At 46.4% G+C, this 14,862-nt stretch overlaps 1 protein-coding gene across 6 annotated transcripts; it reads left to right on the top strand.

Annotated features, from left to right (window-relative positions):
* The first annotated feature begins 2,388 nt into the window (after positions 1–2,388).
* Positions 2,389–12,080, top strand: RABGGTA (Rab geranylgeranyltransferase subunit alpha). 6 transcript variants are annotated; one of them, XM_069097947.1, is made up of 17 exons: positions 2,398–2,641; positions 3,063–3,084; positions 3,392–3,502; positions 3,635–3,759; positions 4,174–4,361; positions 4,585–4,788; positions 5,354–5,437; positions 5,585–5,667; positions 5,777–5,878; positions 6,059–6,158; positions 6,558–6,609; positions 6,797–6,885; positions 7,057–7,145; positions 7,279–7,395; positions 10,982–11,095; positions 11,323–11,410; positions 11,845–12,080. In XM_069097947.1, the coding sequence occupies exons 2-17, from the start codon at positions 3,082–3,084 to the stop codon at positions 11,991–11,993; spliced, it is 1,698 nt and encodes a 565-aa protein (XP_068954048.1). In that variant the 5' UTR covers positions 2,398–2,641; positions 3,063–3,081; the 3' UTR covers positions 11,994–12,080. The 6 variants fall into 6 exon arrangements, with proteins under 6 accessions (XP_068954049.1, XP_068954048.1, XP_068954046.1 ...); XM_069097945.1 differs by having other exon boundaries at positions 2,398–2,645; XM_069097944.1 differs by having other exon boundaries at positions 2,400–2,641; positions 3,027–3,084.
* The last annotated feature ends 2,782 nt before the right edge of the window (positions 12,081–14,862 follow it).

The raw sequence follows: 14,862 nt of genomic DNA, 5'->3' as shown, positions 1-14,862 counted from the left end.
CATGGTCCTAGAACTGGAAATAGGGTTTGGGGAAGAAAGGAAAAGTACAGTGCAGAGCAATTGTAAAGACTTAGAGGAGGGGTGGCTAGTTGTTGCAGTGAATAGAGCACCAGCCCTGGAGTCAGGAGGACCTGAGTTCTAATACGGCCTCAGACACTTAACACACACACACAAAAACTAGCCATGTGACTTTGGACAAGTCACTTTACCCCAATTGCCCTACCTTTCCCCTCCAAAAAAAAAAGTGGAACAAAGAATAGTTGTTGGGGTTTTCCTGAAATTATTGCCTGGGAGAGGCAGTCACTCACCAGGACGCTGGTGATTTTACAGGGCTATCAAGGTAGTTGACAAACTGTCCAGAAGATGGCTGGAGTATAGGGAGCACAGCAGCAAAGGAACTGGATTTCAAGTTAGAGGACCTGCTTTACTACTTATTTATTATATGACTCTGGGCAAGACAACTAACTTCCCTGAGCCTCAGTTTCCCTATCTGCTAAGCAGGTAACATAGGACTTGCAATAACTATGTTTCAGGGTGCTGTGGAGAGCAAATGACACCATGTGCATAAAGTGCTTTGTAAGCCATAAAGCAAAATGTGTCTGATTATTATCGTGGCTCAAGGTACCTAGAACAAAGTTACTGAATCTTGTGGTTGGATTCAAAGGAATAGGTTGAATGACTAATGTGGACATGTTTAACATGTTTATACATGTATAACCAATATCAGATTGCTTGCTGTTTTGGAGAAGGAGGAAAGAAGGGAGAAAAATTTGGAGCTCACAATCTTACAAAAATGAACGTTGTGGGCAGCTAGGTGGCGCAGTAAATAGAGCACTGGCCCTGGTCAGGAGGACCTGAGTTCAAATCCAGCCTCAGACACTTGACATTTACCAGTTGTGACCTTGGGCAAGTCACTTAACCCAAATTGCCTTGCCTTCCCCCCTCAAAAAAACCCAGCGAATGTTGAAAACTTATCTTTACATGTAATTGAAAAAAAAATACTATTCAGAAAAAAAAGGAATAGGTTGATTTGTGGCACTAGGGTTTTGTGTGACACATTTTTGGTATATATTTTATACATACACATATAATATATATGCATATATAAATATACATATACATTTGGTAAATATGTTGGATATTTCATGGTATTTGAAAGGTATTCTGAACAAAAATCTTTGACTAAAATGAATTTATGAGAGGAATCTATGAGTATAAGGCAGCCACAGCTTAGGATCTTAAGGAGCTTATACTCTGAAGCTGTGAAAATAGATAACCATTGGTAATAAACATAAAGACTATGTGAATATACACCCACCCACAATCATACAACATAAACTTGGTGAACCATAGTCACTCACAACAAAGGAATGTATATACACAAATTTAGAGGCTAATGGGATACAGTGGAAATCCATCAGTCAATAAACATTTATTAAGTGCCTACTATGTGCCAGGAATTGTTAAGCATTGGAGATACAAAAAGAGGCAAAAGACAGTCCCTGCCCCCTAGGAGCTTACAATCTAACAAGAGAGACAACAAGCTATACAGGAAAAATAGGAAATAACAGAGGGAAGGCACTAGAATTAAGAGGGGTTGAGAAAGGTTTCCCATGGAAGATTTTAGTTGGGACTTAAAGGAAGCCAGTAGGTGGATATGAGAAGTGAGAGCGTTTCAGGTATAGGAGATGGACACAGAAAATGTCTGGATGGACACAGAAAAAGCCAAGAGATAAAATATCTTTTTGATAGAACAGCAAGGAGACTGTGTTTGAGTCAGAAAACTTGGGTTCTTGCCTTAGCTGTGTCATCTCTCTGGGTCTGTTTCTTTGTCTTTAAAATGGGGATAATGATACTGGCCCTAGGTACCTCATACAGTTGCTGAAAAGGTCAAGTGAAATCCTCTATATGAAAGCATTTCATAAATTGTAAACTGCTTTATAAGTGTTATTAACAGCAATATTAATATTCCCTTCTTACAATGTCTTAAAAATGATCTCTCAGAATTTTGTGTTTGTTTTTGGAGGGGTTAAGGCAAGGCAATTGGGGTTAAGTGACTTACCCAATGTCATACAACTAGTAAGTGCAAGTGTCTGAGGCTGGATTTGAACTAAGGTCCCCCAGACTCCAGGGCTGGTGGCACCTAGCTGCCCCTCATACAATTTTTAGTTTGCACCTTCCAACTTCCAAACATTGGTTTATCTATTTATTATCTACACACAACCTATTTCTAAGAATTTGAGGCAGCTTGATGTATCAGAGAAGGCTGCCACAGCATAGCAAAAAGTTTATTACTGGGAGTAAGGAGACCTAGATTCTGGTTCCAGCTCCATCTCCCATCAGCTGTGTGACCATCCCAAAGTCTCTGGGTCTCCTTTGCTTCCTCTGCACAGTGGGGTGGAAGTAAACTTAGATGCTCTCTACGGAAAGTGCAGTCTTCGGCCAGACGACCGGCCATCCGGCCCTACCCCTTTAAGAGCGATCCTCACTCGCTTGGAAGGGGAGGGGCGCCGTCCTAGCCGGCCGCTCCTCCCTGTCTCGCAGGCGCGCACCTCCCTGGCACGTTCCGCTGCTACCACTGCCGGGGTCGCAGCTCCCTGCCGCCGGGCGTTTCCTGCGCCTCCCTCTGCACGCCCCGCAGGTGGGTAAGTTGGTCTCGCCCATGCACCAGCCCCCCGCGGACTCCGGGCCTCCCTCCCCTGGGGCCGGCGGTGGTATAGGCCGGCAGAGCACGCGAGTTGCTGGGCTAGTCCATGTGACCCAGCCCTGGCAGGGGAGCGGGGATAGGCCGGGCTCGGGTGGGAAATAGGGGCGGCGGCACACCTCGCCCTCTCCCCACCTTCCCAGGCACTGGGTAGAGGTCTGACCCGGCCAACCCTTTTCCTTGGCTCTCAGCTGAGTCCCTGCCTCCAGGCCGGAGCCACTTCCGGGAGGAAGGCCTGGGAAGGGGGTGGGGCGGATCCGTCCCGGAGCGTGCCTGGACCATGGGGCGGCACTCCCAGGTGATTGTCACCTTTTGCACTCAGGTCTTCCTCGGTCACCTGTCTCTGTGCCCCACCCAGAATCCTGACCCTCAGCATCATGGTGAGAGACCTTACCCGCCCCCATACACACCCATTCTCCCCCCCCCTCCCATGGACTGCTCCTCCTCGACCTTTCCCCTGACCCCCGACCTTTAAGCTAGCTCTCCTCTCCGACCCCTGACCTTTCAAACCCTTCGGGCTTCTACTGAACTGCTGAAGCGCGGAGGGGACGCCTGAAGCCTCAAGGTCCAGACCCTCCCCATCTCCGCCCAGCTCCGGGCATTTAGAAGGCGACCATGGATGGCACGGGGGATCCTGGAGGCTTCAAAATCATAGCCGCGCCATCACCCCCTTTCATTTACCCCCAGCACGGCCGCCTGAAGGTGAAGACCACCGAGGAGCAAGCGGAGGCCAAGCGGGTGGAGCGTGAGCAGAAGCTGAAGCTGTACCGAGAGGCCACCGAGGCCATCTTCCAGAAGGTAAAGGTGACTCCCCCAGCTCCCCTGGGGTGGGGGGCGCATCAGAGGGTGTCGATTGGGGGTGGGTCGTGGGGAGACGTAGAATGGCCGAGACAGGACCAGCGAACGAGGTGTCTGTCCCCTTGGTTGCAGCGACAGGAGGGCCACCTGGACGAATCGGTCTTGGAGCTGACCAGCCAAATCCTGGGGGCGAACCCTGACTTTGCCACTCTTTGGAATTGCCGGCGGGAGGTGCTGATGCAGCTGGAGACTCAGAAGTGCGTTCCTTATTTTGGGGGAAGACCCCCTGACCCAGGACGGGTGAATGGTGGACTAGGGTGGTGGGGGCCGTGGGGCCTGTCATTCTCGCTGCTGGGGAGGCCGGACTGGGGCCTCAGTCCCCTTGAGTTTGGATATTCACGCTCAATCTGGCACCAGTACGGTGCTCAGGCTGCCCAATGAGGGATGAGCACCCCAGAGTGGAGCAGGCCAAAGCTTCCCTGCAGACAGAACTGCAGTATACTTCCAGCCTTGGTGTAAGATAGGGAGAACCAGCCTTCCCCACCCCTCCACCCCCCAAAAAAAGGGGTGGCAATGTTGACATTGAGCAGTAGCACAGAGGAGAACAGGGTTTACAATGAGAGATTTAGGGGGAGACTTGGGATTCACTAATTATCACCTTTTTGGCATAGGTCCCCAGAGGAGTTTGCGACCCTAGTGGCAGCTGAACTAGGATTTTTGGAGAGCTGCTTACGGGTGAACCCCAAGTCCTATGGAACCTGGCATCATCGCTGCTGGCTGCTTGGCCGCCTTCCTGAACCCAACTGGACCCGTGAGCTGGAGCTGTGCGCCAAGTTTCTGGAAGCTGATGAACGTAACTGTACGTTCCCCACAAATTACCTGATTTCTTAGGCCCCAGCCCACTCTCATCTAAATAAGAGAGTTGGGATGAGACTCCTGAGCTGGTTGGTAGAGTGACAAGTGAGTAGATTTCTGTGTGTGATTTATTCATATAGGACCAAGTAACAAATGCTAATTCTGGGAGCTAAGGGTAGGGGTGCCCCCTACCAGCCCCTGGATCTGAGATACATTGCCGTCCACAGTTCATTGCTGGGATTACCGACGGTTTGTGGCCCAAAAGGCACCTGTGCCACCAGAAGAGGAGCTAGCTTTTACTGACAGCCTCATTACTCGAAATTTCTCCAACTACTCCTCCTGGCACTACAGATCTTGCCTCCTGCCCAAGCTGCAGCCACTGCCAGATTCTCAGCCACCAGGACGCCTTCCAGAAGATATTCTACTACGTGGTGAGCAGAGGGTATGGAGGGATGCAAGAATCAAATGGAAGGAAGGGAGGAGTAAAGAATGGTAGGTCCCAAGATATTACCTCTGATTCATCCTCTAGTTCAGAAATTAAGAGAGGTTACAGTTATCAGGGAAGTATAGATAGAAAATTAGAGTCTGGGGCTCTGGGAATTGTAAAATTGGGACAAGGAAGAGTGGAATTCTGAGATAAGGTGAATCAGTAGTTATTGAAATACCTATTATAAGGTTAGCAATGTGCTTGGCCTAGAGGGTTGATAGTACACAAAAACAGAAAAACCCTTGAGTTTACCATTTAACTTAAGAGACAAAACAAATCAGTGAAACAGAACAACATATGATCTAAGTGTTGCATGATGTAGTGCAGACTCTAAAACCAGTTTAAGGGAGAGAGAGGTCATTGCCCCCAGTCCCAAAGGCCAATGAGCTAGATGAGGGGCCTCATTCTTGGCGGGGAGTTGGGGAGAGGAGGCGCAGTGGAACCGTTAGATGGATTTAGTGCGCCCCTTGGGTCTTAACTGCAGCTTCCTTTTCTTATGTCCCCTGGAGAGCTGGAGCTGGTACAGAATGCCTTCTTCACAGATCCCAATGACCAGAGTGCCTGGTTCTACCACAGATGGCTCCTGGGTCGAGGTGAGGGATTGGGGCCTGCCTTTTGGTTTGAGTTGAGGGTTGTGGGGAGGTTGCAGAGAAGTTTATGAACTATTTGAGCATCAAGGGAAGTAAGTTGGAACTGAGTGCCTCTTTTTCACTCTATGGCTATTTGGCCCCTGCCCACAGCTGACCCTGAGGATGCCATTCGCTGCCTCCACATCAGCCGGAATGAGGCTTGTTTGACAGTCTGTTTCTCTCGACCCATAATTGTGAGTCCTTGGTATATACATAAGAGGAGAGGGGAAAGAAAAGAGTAAACTGGGGAGTGGGGGTGGAGATGGGGCTTATGTGTGGCCTACCTTGTGTTTTCTCTCACAGGTGGGCCCTGGCATAGAGACCGTGATGCTCTTGGTGGATGACTCTCCCCTACCTGTGGAGTGGAGGACACCAGATGGCAGAAAGCGGCCCAACTGTGTCTGGGTATCCCCTTTCCCTCACCACCCACCTGGAATATACACATAGACAAGACATACACACACACACAGACACACACATACATACACACCCCTCTCTTCCTTTATAGGTTGGGAAGTGAGAGTTTGACTTGGGGCTGAAAATTTAATGAATTCTATAGCATTTCCTTGACCTAGGTCATTCTAGCTATGTGACCTGCCATCAGACTCCCTTGATGACCAGTCCTCTCAACATTCATTCTTCCTGATGTGGGGTGATATCCAGAAGGAGTGTGTGCTTTACAAAGGTGATGTAGATCTTTCCTAGTCCCACTTCCCCTTCTCTGCAGCCAGTTTACCACCACTTCTCCAAAACTTTTAGGGTTATTCTACCTGAAAATAATCTTTCCCTCTGCATATTTTCTTAGAATACTTTATTTGACTTTCATTTGCCCCTATTACAATCTACCTCGTTTGTGTATAAGTCTTAACTCCTTGCTCTATTCCTGTTAGATTGTAAGCTCCTTGAGAATAGGGACTATACTGTCTTCTGTTTCATCTTTGTATATTCAGCTTCTAGGAAAATACCTTGCATGTAATAGGTTTTTAATAAATGTGTAACCCCATATACCCTACCCCCACCAAATTCTTTCATTTTCCAGTCCCTTTTTACAGACTCCTTTCTCTTGCCCTAATTTGTTCCCCAGATCGAAAAGAAAGTTGGTGCCGAGACTCTGCCACAGATGAGCAACTATTCAGGTGATAGAAGGGATTCAAAAGGGTCATGTCTGGGGGGATTCGTGTGTTTGGGGGGTGGAGAGCTGAAGCAAAGACTAAAAACTTGGGGGCAGGCATTCCTTAGAATACTTGAGGCCCTGGAGTACAGGAGGGTGAGGAAAAGCTGATATGTGGTCCTCATCCCTCCACTGCTCTGCCTACCTGTCAGAACGGAGCTGTCAGTGGAGAAGTCAACTGTGTTACAGTCAGAGCTGGAGTCCTGTAAGGAGCTGCAGGACCTGGAACCAGACAACAAATGTGAGGTCCCTCTCTGCCCCCAAGAGCCTGCCCCTTCAGGGAGCTCCCTGTCCTGGACACCTTGCCTTTCCTGATCGATGGATCTTGGGCAGTGGGAAGAGTTAGACGGAGGAGGAACTAGGGGTAGTTCTGCCCTGCTCCCTCCCCCACCACCACCATCCTCACTCTCAGGGTGTCTGTTGACTATCATCCTGCTGATGCGGGCACTGGATCCGCTGGTGTATGAGAAGGACACTCTCAAATATTTTCAGACTCTCAAGGTAAGTAGAAGAGTACAAGAGAAAAAAGCCTGGGACTTAAGGGTTAGGGCTCGTGTAGGGCCCTGAGGCAGCACAAGGAAGGGTGGGGAATGGGGGTGGTCAGTTGACCCCATCCCTCCACTCCTCCGGCAAGGTAGCGGACCCAATGCGAGCTTCCTACTTGGATGATCTCCGAAGCAAGTTCTTGATGGAGAACCACATCCTCAAGATGGAGTATGCAGAAGTGCGAGTACTGGATCTGTCTTACAAGGTACAGCTGCTCCATCCCCAGCAGTCTCGCCCCTTGCTCATGAATCTCCTTTGGCCTAGCCCCTGACCTTGCTCCTACTGACTCAGTCCTCATTGATACTCAGAAAACTCATCCATAATCTCAGAGCTTTTCTTTCTTTCTTTTTTATTATGAGTGAATTTAACAATCATTAACAAACACAAACATGTCTATATACGAAGAACAAAATGTAAAGTTAACAAATCATCTATTTAGCACCTGGCACTAAGGTCTGTATATGAAACCATGAATCTGTCACTTTGCTTTTAAAAAGTATGTATTAGGGGTGGCTAGGTGGCACAGTGAATAGAGCACCGGCCCTGGAGTCAAGAGGACCTGAGTTCAAATCCGGCCTCAGACACTTAACACTTACTAGCCACGTGACCTTGGGCAAGTCACTTAACCCCAACTGCCCCTCCAAAAAAGCAAAAACAAAGTATGTATTAACAAGAGACTAACAAAATGATCCCGTTTATGTTCCCTTTTGACCTTTTGTGTATATTTTTAAATGCTTTATAGAATTCTCCTTGCTTCTTTCTTTTTTTCTTGCATTTCTTTGACTACCCACCAAATCACTCTCACTTGTAAACACATTAGAACACTTAAACAAATCAGCATATTAATCATGTATGAAAATATATGTCTCATTTTGGGCCTCTAGTCCTGCACTTCTTTGCCCAAAAAGACATGCTTCGTGCTTGAGTATCTGAAGCATGTTTAGTCACTGAATTATCAAAGTTGTGAAGTGTTTCAGAATAGTTTTCCTTTAAGTTATCATTGTGAAAATTGTTTTCCTGGTTCTCCACATTTCACTCTTCATAAGTTCATATAAGTCTTCTCAAGTTTCTCTGAATTCTTCCATTTTGTTATTTCTTATAACGTAATAATATTCCATTATTTGTATAATACAGTCTTTTTGAACTGTATTCCATTTGATGGGCACCTGCTTTGTTTCTAGTTCTTTGCAACAACAAAAAGTACTGCTTTAAATATTTTTGTACAAAGCTTTTTGTTTTTCTTCTAATCTCTGTTGACTCTCAAATCATCTTTTTTTATCTCTGAACTTTCTTACATAAATGGTGTTTTCTGATTAGCATTTAATTAAGTTCCCTAAGGACAGGGATTGCTTTTATTTTTTTCTTTATATCTCCAAAGCATAGCATGATTCCTGGCATAAAGTAAGTACTTAATGCTTGTTTGATGATGATTGATCTCTAACTACTGATTAGACATTTTGATTTATCTAAAACTGAATTTATCATCTTTCCACCTAAGTCATTTCCCTGTTTCTGCACACACACACACAACACACACACATGCACGAACTCCTCTCAATCATCCAATCATTATTACAAGTCTTCCTCTGAATTATCTTATATCTATCCCTTCCCCTCTATTTCCATGACTACAGTCCTCATTTAGGCCTTCCTTGCCTGGACTATGACAATCTCTTAACTGCTTTCTTAGGCTCCTCCATGTCAGAGGTGTCTTGTTCACAGCTAAAAAGCAGCAAAACTGCTGTAGTTGGGAAAAATCTAACAAAACATATATAAATTGAATACAATATAGATGATGTTAATCCTGTGTGTTTGAGTTTGATCCCACTACTCCACATCATTGCTGGATTAATCTCCCCAAAATACCGTTTTAATCACATCACTCTTCTCAGAAATTGTTTTTGTGGTTTTTCAAACCTGTGATTTCACAGGGACTGCTTAACAAGTATTTATTAAATGTGTGCCAGGAGATGTACTAGACCCTGGGGGTACGAGTACAATGAATAAAACAATCCCTTTTTTAAGGAGCTTCCATTCTAGTGAGGAGATAACAGAAATTAATATACAGGCAGAGATAGAATAAATATAAAGAGAATGAGTACAAAGTAGTTCCATTGAAGTACTTTGAGAGGAGGAAAGTCCTCATGGGAAGGCAGAAGGTAGTGCTTGATCTGCATCTTGAAGGAAGAGATGGCAGGGAGGAGAAAGGAGCACATTTTGGGCATGAGGAGCAACTGACACCAAGGCACAGATCTAACGGAAGGAGAATCCTGAGTGAGCGAGAAACAGAGACGAGGTCAGGCTGGCTGCTGGCAGAGTATAGGAGGTTGAGAAAAAATCTTTCTTGGTTGTAAAAGCCCTGAAAGGTAAATAGAGGAGGTAATGTTTTACCTTAGAGGTGGTAAGAGCCACTGGAGTTTGAAAGTGTTATGGTCAGATCTGCCCTTTAGGAAAATCTCTTTGGCATCTCTGTGGAGGAGGGGCTAGAAACAGGACTTCTGAACCTTTTTCCACTCTCAACCCTGTCAACACTTCTTAAACTCCCATATGGGGTCGAGACCCATTAGAGTCTTTAGGTATAGACCCCAGGCATGTTCTTTAGGTGCACAGGTATATTTTATATATATGTATGTATGTATGTATCTTCTTTAGGTATACAGAAGCACTGAGGCAGGGAAGCCAGTTAGCCAATCATTGTAGGAAGCTAGGTGGAAGGTAATGAGGGCCTGAACTTCCCCTCTATTTCTATGACCCCAACCATTGTTCAGACCCTCCTTGCTTAGACTATGATAACTGCTCTCTTAGGGTCCTCCACATTAGAGGTGTCCTATTCACATCCAAAAAGCAACAAAACTGCTGTGTGTGCCTAAAAAAGATTAAATGTAGTTGGGAAAAATCTAGCAAAGTACAAATTGAATACAACATAGATAATGTAGGGTGGTACAATGTGTGAGTAGAGAGAAGGGATGGAATTCAAGAAATGTAGAGGTAGAATTGGCGTGTCTTGCAACTGATTGGATACATGGGGTGAGGGAGGGTGCACAATTAAGGATAACACCAAGGTTATGAACCTAAGAGACTAGAAGAATGTTGATGCTTTTGACAGAAATAGACAAGTTTGGGAGAGAAGTGGCAGTTTTGGGGGATGGGAGGGAAGATAATGAGTTTTTTGGATGTCGTGAGTTTGAAACGTCTCTGGGACATCCATTTTGAAATACCCAGTTAGTGACTATGCTGTCTCTCTCAAAGGTTCCTCATTATTTCTAAGATAAAGTTCATGCTGCTTTTCTTGGCATCCAAGACTTTCCCCAGCCTACCTTTCCAACTTTATCTACAGCTGTTTCCAACATGAACCCTTTGCTCCAGCCATACCGGTCTTCTCAGTGTTCCTCAGACATGCTGGGCCTGTTACAGCTACTGTCTTTGATGTTCCCCCTACTTAGAATATCTTCCTCTCCACCTGTCTAAATCCTACCTTCTCCAGCTAATCCAGCCCACACCCTCCTGCCTCTGAATTCCTCTAGCACCCATGACCTGTATCACTCTCTGGGCAGTGAGTTTACACTGCCTTGTATTGTTGAAATGTGTGTGCACATGGCCTTCTGGCAGCCTCCCTATACTTGGCTTCTTATCACCATCAGTCTTTGGCATGGGAGTATGTATCTAGTAGGAACTCAAAATTCTGAAGGAATGACCCCCAAATCGGGGCTCTCCCTCTTTGGAGGACTCTCCACTAAGGTCTTCGTGGACATTACTTCCTGTCTGTCCTCTAGCCTCACTTCTCTCTTTAGGATTTGACTGTGCTCTGCCACCTGGAACAGCTGCTGTTGGTCACTCATCTTAACCTCTCCCACAATCTGCTCAGAAGTTTGCCTCCTGCCCTGGCTATGCTGCGCTGCCTTGAGGTAAGAGTTTTAACACTCACTTCTTTGCCTTTTTCTCCTTTGCTTCCGAGGAATCTCCTCTGACCCTTTGGATCCTCCCTTGCTGCTGACCCCAGTGCCCCTCCATCCCTGATGGCCCCCAGCTGAAACCTTTCTTGCTTTCTGGTCAACAGGAGCTGTCCATCTGTGGCCTTCATGAATGCCACAATGAAGTTGTGCTAGCTTACATCCGCTTACTCTCTTTGTAGGTCTTGCAGGCTGATGGAAATGCCATAGAGTCTGTGGAGGGCATTGTTAATCTACCCAGACTACGAGAGCTCTCCCTGTGTGACAACCGTATCCTAACCCCGTGGTAATTAGTCCAGAAAGTAGAGAAGGGGTTGGCACATAGAAGGGATCCACAGTGGGTAAAACAGAGTGTTCCATGATTTCCTAGGAAATCTTCCTGAAGAACAAAGCAGAGGTTAAAAGGGTGGCCTGGAGGATTAATTATACAGATGTTAGTACTGGTTTTACTTTATGTATACATCATTGTCATTGATGATTTGGCCAGGTCATATCAGAATGTGTTCTTTTTCATGTGAAAGTAGTTACATTAAGCCCTGTTACCCCAACAGAGGCAAATAAGGGACTCCAGGAACCTCTCACATCCCTCCCTTTGTCTCTGAAGTCTGTATCGCTCAGCTGATACAGATCATATACAAGTGTCCAGCCACCTCTGTGAGGTGTTGGGAATGATGCTTCCATTTTCCTTGACTTTTCCGCTTCAGGCCTTCAGCATGCTTCAGCCCTTCAGACTCTGGCCTCCTGTCCAAAGCTGTCGCTTCTCAGCCTGGAGCGCAACCCCGTCTGCCAGCTTGAGGCGGCTCCAGAGGTACTGAGGGCTATACTGCCTGATGTGGACAGAATCCTGACCTAGGGGATTTTCCTGCTATGTACCCTGAGTACCCTTCCCACCCTTGACCTTTAATTTATTTGAACTGAATAAAGGACAGAAAAGCCTCTATTTGGGCTGATAAGCTGCTGCTGCCTCTAACGCCACCGCCACCACCCTTCAAGTTCTGGAGAAATGGGAAAAGAAGGGAAGGATTGGCCTAGAATGTTAACTGGGCCAGAGGAGAACTGAAAGTGGGGAAAAAAGGGTGACAACTTTTGTCTGTCCTTTGAAACCAGCCTCCCTATATCCCTGTCCGTGTCTGCTTTCCCCTCCCCCCCCCCATTTCTCATTCAGTTTTTCTTCGCCTACTGCTACAGGCAGTGTGGTATAGGAGACAGCATGCTGGACTTGGGTGTCTGAAAGACCTGTGTTCAGATTCTACCCCTGACACTAGCTGAGTGATCAGGGTGAATTTCCTCATCCATAAAATGTTGATAATATCTGCATTCACCTCATGGAGTTGTCGTGAGGATGAAGTAAGCTAATGTGTTTCAAGCACTTGGAAAACTTCAAAATGCTATATAAATGTCCCTGATTGTTGGTGAAGTGAACTCCAGTTCCAGGAGCTGCTTTTGAAGATGCCTCATCTCTGCCCCTGTGTCATTGTCTGTTGTCATGCAGAGGTCCCAGCTGGTGCCTGGCACCTCTCTGTCTCTGTCCCTCTCCATACACATACCCTTCTCTTCTCTTTCTTTTCTCTGTCTGGATCTGCTTTCTACTAGTCACTTTCTTTTGTGACCATGGTCAAGTCATTTCCTCTCATCTACAGCCTCAGAGCAGTATTATGTGATCTCTAGAATCTGGTCCAGTTCTAAAATTTTATGATTTAATCCAAAGTGACTCCCTCAGAAGGAGAAATAGGAGGAGTTCAGGCCAGAGCCCTAAGTCCATACTTGTCATGGAATGACAAAAAAAAACAAAAAAGATTCATTGAAGTGGGTGGGAAGGTGAAAAGACTAATAAAGACTGCCTTCCTTGGGAATGTCCCTGAGCTCACTTGTATACACACCCTGATGCTCACTGACTGCCCAGCCTCTTCCTGTCTGCCATGCTGGATGAGGTCAGTTGGTTCTGACATTTCCCTGCTTATTTTTCCTGTGCCATGTGTCTCCCAGGCCCAGCCTATAGCCAGATGTTGAGGTAACAGGCACCAGTAGTCCTCTGCTTGTGGTGTGAGCTCACAGTTTAGGTTCCCAACATAAAACTGAGCAGAAAGGGGGGAAATGGGAACTGATTGGGCAGGAGGCAATCTCTGACTGGTACACAGAAACAATGGCACTTATCCCCATTCTTTTTGGATCCTCCCTTTTTTTTATTCTTGGGCCTTTTCTGCCTATTGCTAGAACCCCTTGCCCCCTAAGGCATTGCCTTTATGTCATCATCCCAGATGAAGTGGAGGAATGAGGCAGTTAGCCAGGTGGTCCAAAAAAAAAAAATGAACTTTCACTCAAATTATCTAGATAATTACATAGTACATCTCAGCTTCACAGGGAATATCTAACCTTAACTTCTGTCTCACTTTCTGCCTCTTTCTGTGTCAACTTCCAAGGTGTTGGAGAGGTGGAGTTGGGTGCATATATAGGCAGGTGTTTGGAGCTAGTTGGTCAGCATTCCCTGGAAGAATTCCATAGTCTAAGAAAGGAACAGCCCTCAGAGCTAACTTTCCAGATCTCCTCTTTAAAAAACAACAACAAAAAAAATTATTTGTTTAACTTTGTAGTAAAAACTAACAGGCATCAATCAACATCAATAATTATATAACCTCTTCCAGGTCTTATAAGTGTGGATGTATGGGCACAGATTAACTGTCCCTATTGACATTTTGCCAGTTGATAATCCAGTGTTCAACCACTTTTTTTTTGGTGGGGGGAGCTTGAGGGGGTTGTCTTGTGGCCTGTTGAAGAGCTAGCTGCAACCCAAGACAGACCCTCGAGTGGGAAAAAATTCATACATATCCATCCTTGGGCTGGAGATAGCCACATAAATGCTGCTTCCCATTCCATGACTAGGCCTGGGGAAGAAGGGGAAAGACCACAGGATCCCAAGAGCATGAAACAGGTGTGGCTGGTGTGAGTAGAACAGTCCTGGGGCCCAGTAGGCCAGGTGGAGGACAGCAAAGCCGGTGGAACAGGGCAAGGCAGAAGTACAGCCGGTGGAGCCAGTCTGAGTATTAGGCCTATGATGTCACCCAACCTTCATACTAGGGACTCCTCAGACATAAGGCAATGGACACTCCACCCCAGGACTCTTCTGTCAACTTGGTCCTTTCCAGTGAAACCCTATCTCCATTCTTTCCTGCTTCAGTCTCTTATTTTTCTTATTCTTAGTTCAAAGTCCCCAGGATAGATAAAGGGAGATGCAGGGAGAAAGGAGGAGCCTAAGGTTACTGGAGGAGGTAGGGTATGGGGCCTACCGGGGTTGCAAACATTGCTCAGGAAAGTGGAAGGATATCAACTCACTACTTGATTACATGAGTGAGGAGTCCTGCGCTCAAATTCATGCCCCCCTCCCTCAAGGGCCTTCCCACCATGTTCCAAATAGGAGCCCTTAGGCACCCCAAAGGGTTGAACCGGGTCACAGTTGCTAGTGACCTCCACATCTGGTTTAGTTTCTGCCTTAATGAAGGTGTGCTTCTTCGGGGTTTCAGAGAGTGAGGAAAGGGGGGGGGGGGGGAATCAGGAGAATACTGGGGCAAGAACAGATTAATGAGGAGCGCTATTTTTTCGTGACTTCCCCAATCTCGGACTGGGAAATCCTGTTCGGGATGGGAGAGTTATGGTTCAAGACCCATACTAGAGGGCTCTTTAGTACAGTCTTATCTGGGGGCAGGGGAAAGGGACAGAGGCAGGGT

The sequence above is a fragment of the Petaurus breviceps genome, unplaced genomic scaffold (genome assembly GCF_028583685.1).
Source record: "Petaurus breviceps papuanus isolate PSGF00001 unplaced genomic scaffold, PetGlider_PUasm1.0 37, whole genome shotgun sequence".
NCBI classification, from domain to species: Eukaryota; Metazoa; Chordata; class Mammalia; order Diprotodontia; family Petauridae; genus Petaurus; species Petaurus breviceps.
Note: the sequence above shows the minus strand (reverse complement) of the source record. Positions and strands in the feature narration are given on the sequence as shown.